Here is a 14,544-nt window from a genome sequence, read left to right as displayed (position 1 = left end):
AACGACCTCGTACGGTTTAACTACTTCAACGCTTATATCTCAGAAAATATTCAACCCAGAGAGTGCGGAGTGATTATTGACAGTGAATAAGTAATTGATTCACGTTATTTCATCACTCCGCACTCTCTGGGTTGAATACTTTCTGAGATATAAGCGTTGAAGTAGTTAAGCCGTACGAGGTCGTTTTGCGCTAAGCACTATTGACGAGTGCTAAATGTTGTGGTCGAGTGCGGAGTTTTACTGATAGTGCTGTGTGGTGGTTTAAATCAAAATATGATTGATTGATTTCCGCCTTGTTTATATAAGATGGTTCTATAGTCGTAAGATTCTACTGTTCAAGCCAAGATAAGGCAATAAGTTTAATTGTATGAACATGAGTATAGTGCCGTTTTAAGCATATGTTATTTGTCAGATTTATTTTTTTTTTATTTTAGAACACAAAAAGGGGATATGCGTAGTTTGAGTGCTTAATTTTTCAACATAGGATAATGAAAAACGTTACTTAACTTCTCGGCAAATTCGCGGAATTCGTTCAGCCGCGGCGTTCCATCGATCAATCGTTCGCCACTTCAGCGACTTCGGCGTCCTCAGCTTTTAAGTGTTACCCGAAAAGTTCGACGTGGGCCGGCTCCTCGCTCGCGTCACAGCTCAGTGACCCTCGGAGTCGGTGTAGGCCACCATCAGAGGCGTTAAGGTCGGGGCCCTGATCATTGACATGAAACCATTCCCTGTTTTTAATTAATAAAATTAATTCCTTTTTGTTGGAATGGTGAGTGTGGGAGGCCTTTTTTTAAAATAAAATTTAGACGCATAACAATAGCTCCATTTACAATACTTGTCTAGTATACAATTGCACAAAGCCAGCGTTTGTACCGTTGAACGTTTTCATAAAATTCAATTTTCCACAACAGTAGTGGGTTCATATTCATGTGTACGCTATTTTACTTCTCAATATCCCTCTGCATTTAAATGTTCCCCTAACATTCAGGGGTCACCAAACTATGGCCCGCGGGCCAAATCCGGCCCACGTGTCAGTCGCTCAGTCCATCATGCCCATCGACGGTACTTTAATTTGCTTGATAAAATGGTTGGAACACAAGATGTTGTGATACAATTTAAATTTTATTATTACAATACTAGGAAATCATCGTGTGTGCGGAGACCTCTTGACCGCTATCGCGGCTATGTGCCTTAAATTTACTATTTTCAATTATTGTATAGTATAGTATCTTCGGCATTAAATAAATAGGCCTGGATAGGCCTGTCGCCGATTCTTGTACTTTTCTTGACTAGACTGGCCTTACGGACGGTAGATTTAAAATCGCTTCTAGATATCAGATGTTCCGTAGGGTACGAGGCATTTTAAGACTGAACATATGCTCATGCATGGCCTTGTCTAGTCTGTTCTTGAACGCGTTCATACTCGGAGCGTCAACAAATTGTATCTAAGTATTCTTGTTTATAGTAATGTTTGTTAAATTTCGCACCATCCCAAGTCCTTCCTCGGTTCGTGGTAGCTCCACTGTGATTGTGGTAGGGCAGATCAGGACTCATTTGGAAGATATTCAAATTACAGGCGCTTTGCTCATACACTGCAATGACTGCATCATACATCAGCAAGCACTCTGTGGGAAAGACTTGGATATTTCTTGTCTACTGAAACCAGTCGTTTCTGCTGTGAATTCCATTCGGGGACATGCACTCAATCACTGTCAGACGTCAGTTCCAGGCTTATATTGAAGAAATTTATTCTGATTTTTGTGACTTGCATTATTACACAGCAGTGAGATGGCTCAGCTGTGGTAAAGTCCTGTTTCGTTTTTACAAGTTCCGAAACAAAATAGATGTTCTTCTCACTGAAAAAATAGAGCCGATCCACAGCTGTCAGATCATATCTGGCTGTCAAAGTTGTCTTTTCTGGTCAAAATCACATCCCACATGAAAGAACTTAACTTGAAACTTCAGGGAAAGGATAACCTCATCTATGATCTCAACAGAATCATCAAAGGATTTTGGAGAAAGCTGTCATTGTTTGAAGCTCAACTGGAAGAAGAAAATTTCTCTCATTTTCACTGTTTCAGAGAGTTTTGCGCTTCAATCGCTGAAGATGTCAACCTCAATTTTCCAAATAGTTTATTATTTGTGAATTGAAGAAGCATTTTTTGGAGAGATTTTCAGATCTCGACAGAACTGAGAGTGACATTCTTCTGTTCCAGAATCCTTTTGATTGTAACCTCAATGATGTGCCAGTTCAACTACAGATGGAGCTCATTGATTTGCATCAAAAGACTTGTTGAAAGAGAAGCACAGAGAAGGAAAACTTGTCAAATTTTACCGCTGCTTACCTGATCCTGAGTTTTCGAAATTGAAGAAATTTGCCCCTGGTTTGGCATCTGTATCTATTTACTGTATTTACTGTATCTATTTTTACTGTATCTAACCCGTACTAGTTCGGTTAGGTTAATTGCAATAAAGTTGCATTAATATGTTTTGAAAATGTTTTATTATAATTAAATGTTTATGAGTAAATCCCAATAGCAGAACAATAAATATTCAGAGATTTCCAACAATTTTGGCCATTGTAGCGGCTAATGTAGCGGCGCTACATTTTACTGTAGCGGTATCGGTAGCGCCCGCTACATTTAGAGCATGTTGCGGTAGCGGTAGCGGCGCTACATTTCAAAGTAGCGCTGGCCAGCTCTGCTTGGGCACGTAAGATACAAAAACTTACAATAAGTAGTAGTAGTAGAATGATTTGCTAGCGCTTCAGCTAACAAGATATTTCACACCGGAGGTAAAAAAGATAACATCGCCAACAGGTCGGCAGGTCTCAATTATTTTAAGTTTCAAATTAATCATCACCTACAATGGGCAGGAGATCTTAGATGTACAGCCCGCTGAAGCTGACTCGAAAGAAGCATCATTAGCATCTAAAAGAGATGAAGAGACAAGGAGGGACAGGTGAAGAGCAGCAGAAACGAACACACTTGACAAGAGGTCGCTTACACGAGACGTCGGCCGCCCGCACGGGGGAGACAGAAGGGAAATGTAGGGAATCCTACCTACACAATAACTTAACCCCACAACTGAGACCTGATGTCAAGCACCGCGAGCTCCGTGAGGTCAGGCACGGCGAGCTCCGTGAGGTCAAGCACCGCGAGCTCCGTGAGGTCAGGCACCGCGAGCTCCGTGAGGTCAAGCACCGCGAGCTCCGTGCTCAGGATTAATGTCCACAGGAAAGTGAAATCCCTTAGGGCTTTTAACAAGATCAGACACACATCAAAAGCCTCCCCCCCCCCTCTGAGGGGGGAAACATACAACAATTCACCAAGGCCTTCATCTGGGGGAAAATGTACAACAAATGCACTAAGTACTTCATTTAACTAAACTAACATATATAAAATCGAATATCTATTAATAGCTAGCTAAATAGATAAAAGAGTGGCGGAGTGGGATTTACCCTCAACTTCATGTTTACGTTTAATTTGTATTAGCACTAAACCGTGCGTAAGAGCATTACATTTAACTCGTCAGAAGAGATCTGCATAACTCTGGCAAATTTACGTCCTTAACTGAGAAATCACAGCCTCACTGAATTTGCAGGTAACGTAAAACTTTAAGTTCTTAATATGCATACACAATTATTATCCTAAACTACAAGCCAATATTTTCATCATCTACTATTCAATATTAATTTCTGAAGCAGGAAAAATCCCAGTTATTCAAATTTAGAAGTATGAGTAAAATGCAATACAAGTTGACATGAAATCTAAAACAATTACTGACAGCATCAATTTACCACAACGGAAAGCCGCCAGCTTCCATGCACCAAATCGGAACGCCTAGCCCACGATCAAAGCGCCTGGCATTAAATAAGCCCACATTCAACCGCCTGGCATCAAACCAGCCTACGGTTAAACCGCCCGGCATCAAATCAGCTCACAGGCAAACCGTCAGACATCAAATCAGCCCAAAATCAAGTACCCCAGGATCGAACAGAACAGTTGCACGGGCGCAACAGAGCGCTGCACAATATGCACGATGGATGTGTAGCTGTACCTAAAACTTCTTTCATTCGAATGATAAAAACAAACTGTACATTTCTGGAAACCAAGCTCAGTAATCTGTAACCCAAGATATTATTTCGAGCTGCTAGGCACGGATCCTTTTGAGCTGCTAGGATTACGGGTTACCCCAAAAGCATGTTGTGATGTTAAGTTACAATCGCTTATTTCGTGAACCAGCGCACAATTGCATTAGATGTATGGAGCATCAGAGACCATAAACATTCTTTGAATTGAAGTCGCTCTCAGATGAAGATGGTTCATCTTTAACTTCGGTCTTGATCTCCATCTTTACTTTGACATCAGCGCCCTCAAGTGACGAAGGCTCCTTCTTGACGTCCATATCCATAGGTTCTTGCTTGATGAAGTTCATGCCTTCAGTTTTGTCATCAAGAAGAGTAGCTGATCCACTAGTGGCTGCAAGGACAGAAGAAGAGCTTGTCATTGTAGTAGTACATAGCAAGGAAGACTGGAGGCACAAGTTGCTGCTGTAGGTAACAGCAGGGCTGGACGAAGCGACTGTATTAGGAGCTTGAGAAATGTGTGACAGCGAAGTGTTCGAGATGTCGCCTCCACTGCACGCAACTTTTAGAGGAGCAGAAAAAGGTATGTTGGAGACGGCAATCATGGCGGTTGAAGTGTAAGGTGGGGGCACTAGCTGCGGTCTGATGGAGTTGCTCACTGAGGGAGCCATGGTGCTTACGCCTCCAGGGAAGCTGGACTTGCAAGAAGAAGCAATTAACAAACACGGCGGAATATTAACGGGGGACGAGTGAACTGAAGATGCTACATTCAGGGAAAGGTTTGTATTACACTGTAGTGATGAGGGCAGATTGGCTGGTGATGTTTCGGTGATGGATGAGCTGTTGTACGCTTGCTGCTGCTGCAAAGGGCTGCTTGACACCATTATGGGCGGCGCCGCACCACGAATGAGACCACCAGAACCGGTAGCACCTACAGCATTCATGGGCTTCACTATGACAGAACCCATGGGTCTGACACACTGTTGTTGTGGCTGCTGTGATATCGCGGGGTGGCCCAATGAGCTGAGGCCCGAGGACGCAGGTAAGGGCCCTCCTGGGTGTGGGCCCACCGCGACAGCATTCACAGGACCGATCATGGACTGAGGCGGAGGAGCAGCGGTTCCATCAACGGCAGGTTGGCCTTCTCGAGGAAACTGGCAGCACTGCATGCGCTTCTCTTCGAGTTCCTTTTGGATTTTGGAGATATTCTCAGCCAGAAGATGGTAGTATTCGTGCTGTGGAAATAATGAAGTTTGTTACTTTTTGGTTAACAGAGTGGTGTGAATAAACATTTGCATGTATGTGGAAGTTTCTAGAATTTATAGAAGTTTCTACTTGGGTAAATTTTATGCATCCTAAAGCCTGAGCTAGAAAATCAGAGGACAATACAATCAAGTTTCTAAAATAAAATCAGCCGAAAAATGAAGCAACATGAACGTCAACAGAAAAAGCAACTCAACCAATATCAAACTAAAACAAGTAGGATGGCTCACCCTTGAGCTAGCAGCATTGAACATGTCGCTCTCAACTTTCCTGGCGTAATTGGCATTAGTTATAATTAATGATGCAAACAGTTTCTGCACGAAGTGGTTACGCAATTCGTTAGTGATGCTGTGGTGCCACTCCTTGGTGCTTTCTGACTGGCGTGCCTTCACCACTATGCTGCCAGGGAGCTGGCCAGGATGGTTGGGTAAATTCAAACAAGACTCCGCCATGCTCGTAGTCATTGCTCCCTGTAACCACAAATCAAAATCTGTAACTTTTTTTGCAAATAGGCAGTCTAACAGAAAAATTTTTCCATAGTACTTTTGCCACTGAGCCTTAAAATTTACTCCTCAAAACTGGATAGCATTGTTCAAACTGCCAATATATAACAGAAACAACAAATATTTTAATAATTCAACTGATGTGTAACAAATAAATTCATTCATGCATGACACTTCTCGCTCAATTTTCAACACTGACTGCTGCTCACCATTGAGGAAGAAACATTGGGCAGTTTCGGAGCCCCCACAACGATGTTGGGTGTAGCATTTGGTGACATAAGGTTGGGTTGATGGCCTGCTGGCCGAGTTTGGCAGCGGTCAGGTCTCAGTGAGTGGATGAGCTGCGGCCCAAGAGCACGAGACCCTGAAGAGATCATGGTAGAGCCTGACGGGTTGCACCCCACCTGCATCTGCTGGGAAGGAACGTCTGATCGCTGCTGCATGGGAGGACCAGGTCGTCCAGCAACACCAACTCCCTGCTGGGCGGACGTCAGAGTCATGAGCAGTCCATCAGGATCAAGCATGTCTGGCTGGTTGCTGGAGTTGATGGGCTCGCCATCAAAGCTTCTCTTGAGTCCAGCTCTCTTAGCCGCAGCTGCTGCAGCAGCCGCGGCTGCATTAGGCATGTTACCGCCGCCTGTCATCACACAATTGGCCATTGGTGCTTGGGTGTTGATGTTCGAACCTCCAGGCAGAGATATAATGGATTGCTGACTACTGTTTATACTGCTGTTAATTGCTGTACTGTTGCTGTTCTGCATCGAACAGACACTCACAGAAACAGTCACGTTGGGCTGCACCCCTCCTTGTAACTGAGAGGCTTGCTGCTGTGACTGCTGAGGACGTTGCAAGCCAGGCTGCATTTTTTGTTGTTGCTGTTGATGGCCAGGCATACCAAGAGCAGCAGCAGAAGCATTGGCAGCCATATTGTGGAGAGGCTCACAAACCGGACATTCATGACGTGCACAATTATACCAGTGAGAAACGATCTGCCGAGAGGAAGCGCAGAGTGGGACAAACCAAGTATTGCCTGCTTGGTCTTTCCTCATGTGGGACAAGACGTCCTTCATGGTTTGGCAGTGGGTTAGATTTGACGTCTGAAACATGAGAATAATATTACCGCAATGCTCTCTTGAACACAAACTTCCATCATACTGCAATGATAGCAATGAGTGCTGCTTAGGCTCGTCTCATCTCATTGCACGATCCCGCCAAGAGACTATTTAAAAAGTAAGAAGTTTGATATATATTTTTTATACTTTCGCTAACAAGATGCATAATCCATAGAGGTTCAGCCAGCAGACTAAATTGCAATTCACTAAAAAACTTTCAACAACAGAAACTAAAAAACATTTAACATTTCATTAACAACAGAAAAAATAAACATTTCAGCCACATGAATAATTTAAACAGATTCCATCAATATTAAAGTTGATAACTTGACTGAGATGTTAGTTACCAAATTATGAAGATGACTTAGTGCAGATGCACCTGTCACATATCTAAGTCCACATCAAAGGTTAGGTATTTAGATGAATAATTAGCCAGAGGTTCAGTATTTAAATGCTAAAATGGCCAGAGGTTAGGTTTTTAGATGCATTAATAACTTTAGGTTGCATGAATAACTGGGTATTGTCAATATTTGGGTGTGAGAATATTAGGAATAGTTTCATTTAGGGTAAATTTTATGCTGTATTTTAAGCATTAGCCATGATATCTGAAGCAAAATAATATAAATAATTTTCAAAAATTATCTCAGCTGGAAATAAAGTAACATAAATGTTGCCATTTAGCCAGACTTACAATAAATATCAAACAAAAACAAGTAGCGTGACTCACCCTAGAGCTTGCAGGATCAAAGTTGTTCCCAACATTTCCGGGTAAGTTGAGAATATTCTGCATCCTTGGGTCCTGCATAGTGAGGGGCTCTGGGCTCGGGGGAATGACTTGCTCGCTGCAACAAACAATAGGTTATTCTAAATATGCCATGCAAACATTTCATATGGTCATATTAGTCATATGGCCATATTAGTCTCGTCGTGTCAACAGAGGGAGCGTCATATGGTCATGTTAGTCACATCATGTCAACAGAGGGAGAGTCATATGGTCATGTTAGTTTCATCCTCTCAACAGAGGGAGCGTCATATGGCCATGTTAGTCTCATCGTGTCAACAGAGGGAGTGTCATGTGCACATATTAGTCTCGTCATGCAGACAGAGGGCTGTCTCTTATACACATCTNAGCATCATATGGCCATGTTAGACTCATCATGTCAACAGAGGGAGCGTCATATGGCCATATTAGTCTCACCCTCTCAACAGAGGTAGCATCATATGGCCATGGTAGTCTCATCCTCTCAACAGAGGGATCGTCATATGGCCAGGTTAGTTGCATCCTGTCAACAAAGAGAGCGTCATGAGGCTGTTAGTCTCATTATGTCACCAGAGGGAGCATCATATGGCCATGTTAGTCTCATCCTCTCAACAGAGGGAGTGTCATATGGCCATGTTAGTCGCAGCCTGTCAACAAAGAGACCATAATGTGGCTGTTAGTCTTATTATGTCACCAGAGGGAGCGTCATATGGCTGTTAGTCTCAACGTGTCAACAGTCAACAGAGGGGCATCATATGGCCATGTTAGACTCATCATATTAATAAAGGGAGACTCATATATTCATGCTAGGTCATCACATAACTTGAGATAAACAACACAACCGTGAACCATGCTACCAGGCAGCTTGCCAGGATGGTTGGGTAAATTCAACCAAGACTCTGCAATACTTAGAGCTATTGTGCCAGGCATCCACTTGCGCCATTTGTCAGTCTGCTTTGTGCTTGGGCAGATGACTGATGCTTGCATAGTGGTTTATTAATATGTAGGACTGTTGTTGGCGTGAAGAGATGGTGTTTGAGGTGGTTTTTCTTGAGTGGGATGGGGGTGAGGCCACTGTCGGAGCTGGTGAGACTGCAGATTGTTTTATATTTAATTATATTGCTCCAAATGCTGCCGGCCTGCCTGTGGTTGGAGCGCGGCCCGGATTGGGACCCAAATCGACAGCCAACTTTTCCCCGTCCTCCAAAAGGGGGACCCGAAGCCTATGTTTTTTGGTGCTGCCGGCCTGCGGCTCCCCACGTGAGGTAGGCATCTCTGTTGCTACTAGCAGGGGATGTCGAGGAGAACCCGGGTCTGACTTGGATGTGTGACATAAGCAATAGACAAATCACAAAACGCCAATACTCTTTTCTGTATAATAGTCTCGCCCCACATTGGATCCATAAAAACTGCACAAAATACAGCTCCATCACACATATTCCTGGACCTGTCACCAACACACTCTGCCAATCCTTCCCAGGCCAAACATCCATCAATACACAAATTCCTGGACCTGTCACCAACGCACTCTGCCAATCCTTCCCAGGCCAAACACATCACAGCCGCCAGCATTGCAATTCATTCCAAACCCAGTCACGGCTCCCCAACTTCCTTTGCCCCTGCTACCCACTCCACCTAACAATCTCACACAACCCCCCTCACCCCCAATCAGACCCAGAATAATATATACGTTTAAAAATTTCGTTTTAAAGACAAAACTTCTAAAGAATCCAGTGTTTCCAATGTTACAGGTGTAAAATGAATTTATAATTTTATTTTCGAATATTAAAAAAATTAATTCTTCAATTTTTTATTATATGAAATTATTACTTCTGTCAATTGATTCATGCATTGCCCCCAACTTCACATAAGTGTGCGAAATTTCATATCAATTGGACAGGAAAAAGTGTGTCAAATACCAATAATTATAAGATTTGTAGCTGACAAAACTATTTTTTCAGTTTTTTTAATATTAAAAAAATTATTCATAATATTATTTATTTTGTCATTTGATTCATGTATTGTCTCCAACTTTACACAAGTGTGCAAAATTTCAGATCGATGGGATAAGTAGAAGTGTATTAAATTTCGATTACAAGATTTGTAGCAGACAGACAAACAAGAAGTGAAGTTAAAGAGAAGTGTTGTAAAAACACCCTCAGACATCAAAAAATGCAGATAAATATTAATGGACTAACAAGCAAAATAAATACCTCAAACTGACCACAAAACAATACGACATAGACATCATCACAATCCAAGAATCCAAACTTAAACCGACAACTCGCACACCCACTCTACCCGATTAACACTGCTATTCATCAAGATAGGGCACACAAGACAGGAGGTGGACTCATCATCTACATTCACAATAACATAGTTTTCACTACAATTGCAATTCCTCAACACATCAACCAAGAAACCACTGAAACCCAACTAGTCAAAATACATCTCTCCAAAAACAAATTCGTACACATAGCTAACATATACATCCCTCCCAGAGATGCATGCCTGCTGTACCATCATAAGCTAGACCAATACATCTCTGACTGTTTCACATACCTCCTCAACAAGCCTTGTACCATTATTGCAAGAGACATCAATGCTCATCACCCATCCTGGTACTCTCCCAACTCAGACCATAGAGGCAACCTTATTAACTCGCTCATACAAAACTCCAACCACATCATACTCAATGAAAACACCCACACGCAGACCCACTACAATAGAACAGCAACCCACAGCACCAGACATATCTACAGCCTCCAACGTCATCTCAAACAAAATAACATGATCAACTATCACAGCTCACAGTTCTGATCACGTTCCTATCATATTACAATTTTGCACCAAAACTAAATTCCGCATAACAACCTATAACAGATCTTTCACCAATTACCACAAAGCAGACTGGACAGCTTACTCGCAGGAAATAGACCATGCACTCCAAGACACTCCAGCACCCACCAACATTCACATTGCCAAAAAAATACTCACTGGACTCATCCTACAAGCAGACAAACATCACATACCCAAAGAAAAAAATAAAAACAAAATGGATACCTCTACCCCAAGACTTCAGAGACAAAAAAAAAAAAAACAATGCAACCATATCAGGAAACAAAACAGACACGACCCATCTATCCAACAACTCAACAGAGATATATAGACCTTGAAATAAATGCAACCTATGGAAAGAGCACATCAATCAAAACTGGAATAACAAACAAAACTCACACATTCTCAGGAAGACAATCTCATCACTCTCAAATAAAACACCACACCAAGAACTTAGCAAAACTATACAATTCATAACCACAACAGCATACACTGACAAAGAGAAGGCAACACAATTCAACAAACAGTTCATAAACACCAAACCGCACCAAAGCTTGCACAATAACAGGATAACAGATAGGAGAATTAAATCATTAAAGGGCAACCCAATAAATATAACAACAGCCATGACCACACTCGCCATAAAAAACAGTAAAAACAACAAATCAACTGGACCAGACCATATAAACATACTCCATCTCAAACACCTAGGCCATACAGCAATTACATACCTCACTCAAATATATAATATCACAATAAATTCCAATACAATAACCCATACCTGGAAGTTAGCCAAGATAATTCCAATTCCTAAACCTGGCACAGACAATAACATAGGGTCCTCCTATAGACCAATTTCACTTCTCAGTCCAATAGCCAAAACACTGGAAAAAATTATCCTTGACACAATCACACCTCATCTCCCTAACATTGAACACCAACATGGCTTCAAGCAACACCATTCTATGATCACAGCACTCCAACATATCACAGAACACATTGCCACAGGTTTCAATCAAAAACGCCCTCCACTTTGAGCAATAGCCAGAGCATTAGACATGAGCAAAGCATTTGATATGGTTAACCTGCACACACTCATCTACAATCCTTCCACAACTGCAATAAAGCACACTACACTTATATACATAGCAAACTACATCAAAAGCAGAAAGGCTTCACACAATTCAATAATACCAATTCAAAACAGAAAATATTCAAAACAGGCATACCCACACTGTTCAACATATATGTTTCAGCAATACCCTCACCTCCACCCAATATTAAAATAATTACATATGAAGATGACAAAACAATCTTATCCTCCCACAAAGACTACAACACTGCTGCACAAACCCTTCTTCCATACCTACAAACCATATACACATGGACCACATAAAACCAACTACAACTCAATGCAACAAAAAGCACTGCCACTCTTTTCACACCTGATCCAGCCGAATATAGCACACATCTCAACTTCAATATCAATAATACACTCATTCCAACAGTACACAACCCTAAAATACTAGGACTTTCCTTTGACCCAAAGCTCACCTTCAGCACACACATTAGTAATACTCACAACAAAGCCAATAATACCATCAAAATAATCAAATCACTTACAGCCACATGATGGGGAAACAAAAAGAACTACTCACAACCACATTCTAAACGATCACGCATCGAATCCTAGAATACGCAAACTCATCCTGGTCACCAATTATATCACTCATGCACATGAACAAACTCCAAACAATCCAGAATGCAGCATTCAGGATAGCCACAGGCTGTACCTCAGACACCAACATCCATCACCTTCACCATGAAACCAAACTCCTACCCCTAACACAACACCTCAAACTTCATGCCTCACAACTCAGACAGAAAGCACAAAACCCAACCCACCCACTACATACCCTCACCCTTCAGCTGCACCCACACAATCTCATGAAACAAACCATTTTCCACAACTCAGGTTTCATCACCAACATAGATACTCCACCTGCACATGCCACACAAGACACAATCAAACAAAATCTCAAAACAATTCACACTACAATCACAGAAAACTATCCTGCAACCCTTCCTCACAATAAAATTCTAAACATCCCCGCACCACAGATCCACCCATCTGAAATCAACCTACCTAGACCTGCACGCAGGAACCTTGCCCAACTTTGCACAAACAAATCACTGCTACTTCTCTCATATCTAAACAAAATAGACCCTGCCTCACACCCTTCTCGACTTTGCCCACTCTGCTTATCCAACACGCACGACACCATTCATCTTTTCTCCTGCCCTGAAATGCCCACATCCCTGTTGGTGGGTGACCTTTGGGCAGATTTCTTCTCATTAAGGAAGGTACTGAGATCAAAAGCATTAACTATTTACTCACTATTGGATAATTTTATAAACTAAAAACAATATTTTTACCTCTTGCCAGCATGAGGAGCAGAATGATGGCACTTTTGCGCATGCAGGATCAGCGCCATCTGCTCCTGCAAGATGGAACTGTTTGTATCAGTGTCTGTGGCTGCCTTGAGCTGAGAAGCACTGGAGGCTGCAGATATCCCCTGCACTCCAGCGGGTCTGTTGGGCACTGCTGTGCTGGTAGAGTACATAGGGCCACCACCTCCTACCATCACGGGCGCCATGCCACCAGCATCGTTGGTCATGTTATACTCTGTGAGACTTCCTTGGATTTGTACAGGACCACCAGAAGTCCCTGAGTCTAGAGGGCCTATCTGCATGACTTGTCGTCCCCCAGGCCCAGCACCCATACCCAGGTTGTTGGGCCCAACACCAGGGTTGTTGATGAGGCCCATGTCCTGTGTTGGGTAGTGTGGGGTAGCGTTAATTTGCAGGTATACCATAACTGTTCATTTCACTTTTCATGCCCAAGAAGTGGAATGTTGAAAATCCCAACAAGCTTTTTACAATCGATATAGTATGTATGTTCAAATGATTTGATAAGCACAATTCACATTTGCACAATTACAAATATGTTTAAAAAGCATATTGCATAAATTATTTACATCTAATATCAAGTCCTCTACACAAGAAGGGGTAGCCTAATTGAAATGCTGTTGAAACCATTTTTATGCACAAGCCACTGATGATGTAATTAAATAAATTTTGGAATTAATGTATGCTCATATTTTCATTTTTCATGGTAATCATCTAGAAAAGTATGATAGTCCATTAATTTATGTTATGTTACATAGGTTTTGCAATATTTCATTCTAAAGTGACTACCGTCAATGCCACATAAGTTGCCACTTTCGAAAAACCCGCTAGAATATACTAAATTTTGAAACACCAAGAAGCTAAAAATTAAATGTAACACTTGTGCAGGGTTGGCTTATGTTCAGACTTTTGAGAAAAAAAGTCACTACATTTTTTTATTGCTCGATCATATAATAAAATGGAAGTTCGTGAGACTCGTCGGGAGTGGCGAGGTATATAGTACCTACTTTAAAGTTGCCAGCGATATTAACAAAGGGTACACTAAAGTCGCCATAGCCTGGTGAGGTTATTGCAGTCTTTTCATGAATAGCGCCTTCGTAAGGTACAGTAGAGAAAGCCTCAAATTCACGCGGAACCAACCCTCCAACTTTGGTCTTTATGTAAGAAATTAAAGAAAAAAAATTGCTTTTGGTCAAAAATAAACGAAACTCCAAGGAATATATCTCTCTTCTAGCTACCATATTTCAGTGGATTTGCACTAAAATTCAATTTCGTGATTCGTGACTGGTAGAAGCTGTCCTTTTAACTGCATCGATGTTGGGAGGGCTGTTCAATGTTCATACCATTCATTCGCTTCTACTCTATTGAAAAAAATACACTTCATGGATGAACATTGCGTATGAAAAATAACTCTGTTACCATGTAGCTAGTGAAGCAATATCTTTGTACACAGCGTGAACAATTTCTTTGAATATAAAAAATGTAATTCCCAACCCCATCTATAACACGGGG

At 41.8% G+C, this 14,544-nt stretch overlaps 1 protein-coding gene across 3 annotated transcripts; it reads right to left on the bottom strand.

Annotated features, from left to right (window-relative positions):
* Positions 1-2,646: 2,646 nt before the first annotated feature.
* On the bottom strand, positions 2,647-14,265 carry LOC108677302 (histone lysine acetyltransferase CREBBP). Of its 3 annotated transcripts, XM_018165526.2 has the most exons (6): positions 13,602-14,264; positions 13,000-13,394; positions 7,693-7,807; positions 6,063-6,950; positions 5,581-5,820; positions 2,647-5,322 (listed from the first exon to the last, which is right to left on the bottom strand). In XM_018165526.2, the coding sequence occupies exons 2-6, from the start codon at positions 13,389-13,391 to the stop codon at positions 4,273-4,275; spliced, it is 2,685 nt and encodes an 894-aa protein (XP_018021015.1). In that variant the 5' UTR covers positions 13,392-13,394; positions 13,602-14,264; the 3' UTR covers positions 2,647-4,272. The 3 variants fall into 3 exon arrangements, with proteins under 3 accessions (XP_018021015.1, XP_018021023.1, XP_018021008.1); XM_018165534.2 differs by having other exon boundaries at positions 5,581-5,760; positions 13,000-14,265; XM_018165519.2 differs by having other exon boundaries at positions 13,000-14,264.
* Positions 14,266-14,544: the final 279 nt, after the last annotated feature.

This window comes from Hyalella azteca, unplaced genomic scaffold (genome assembly GCF_000764305.2).
Source record: "Hyalella azteca isolate HAZT.00-mixed unplaced genomic scaffold, Hazt_2.0.2 contig2128, whole genome shotgun sequence".
NCBI classification, from domain to species: domain Eukaryota; kingdom Metazoa; phylum Arthropoda; class Malacostraca; order Amphipoda; family Hyalellidae; genus Hyalella; species Hyalella azteca.
The sequence above is the reverse complement of the archived record's forward strand: the minus strand, read 5'-3'. Positions and strand labels throughout refer to the sequence as shown.

Excerpts from the sequence above, each read along its gene's own strand:
- LOC108677302 (XM_018165519.2), bottom strand. The coding sequence starts at position 13,439 with ATGGTATACCTGCAAATTAACGCTACCCCACACTACCCAACACAGGAC. Across the intron at positions 5,821-6,062 it reads CCAATGTTTCTTCCTCAATG|GGAGCAATGACTACGAGCAT; the intron begins GTGAGCAGCAGT and ends TTGTGGTTACAG. Across the intron at positions 5,323-5,580 it reads TCAATGCTGCTAGCTCAAGG|CACGAATACTACCATCTTCT; the intron begins GTGAGCCATCCT and ends TTATTTCCACAG.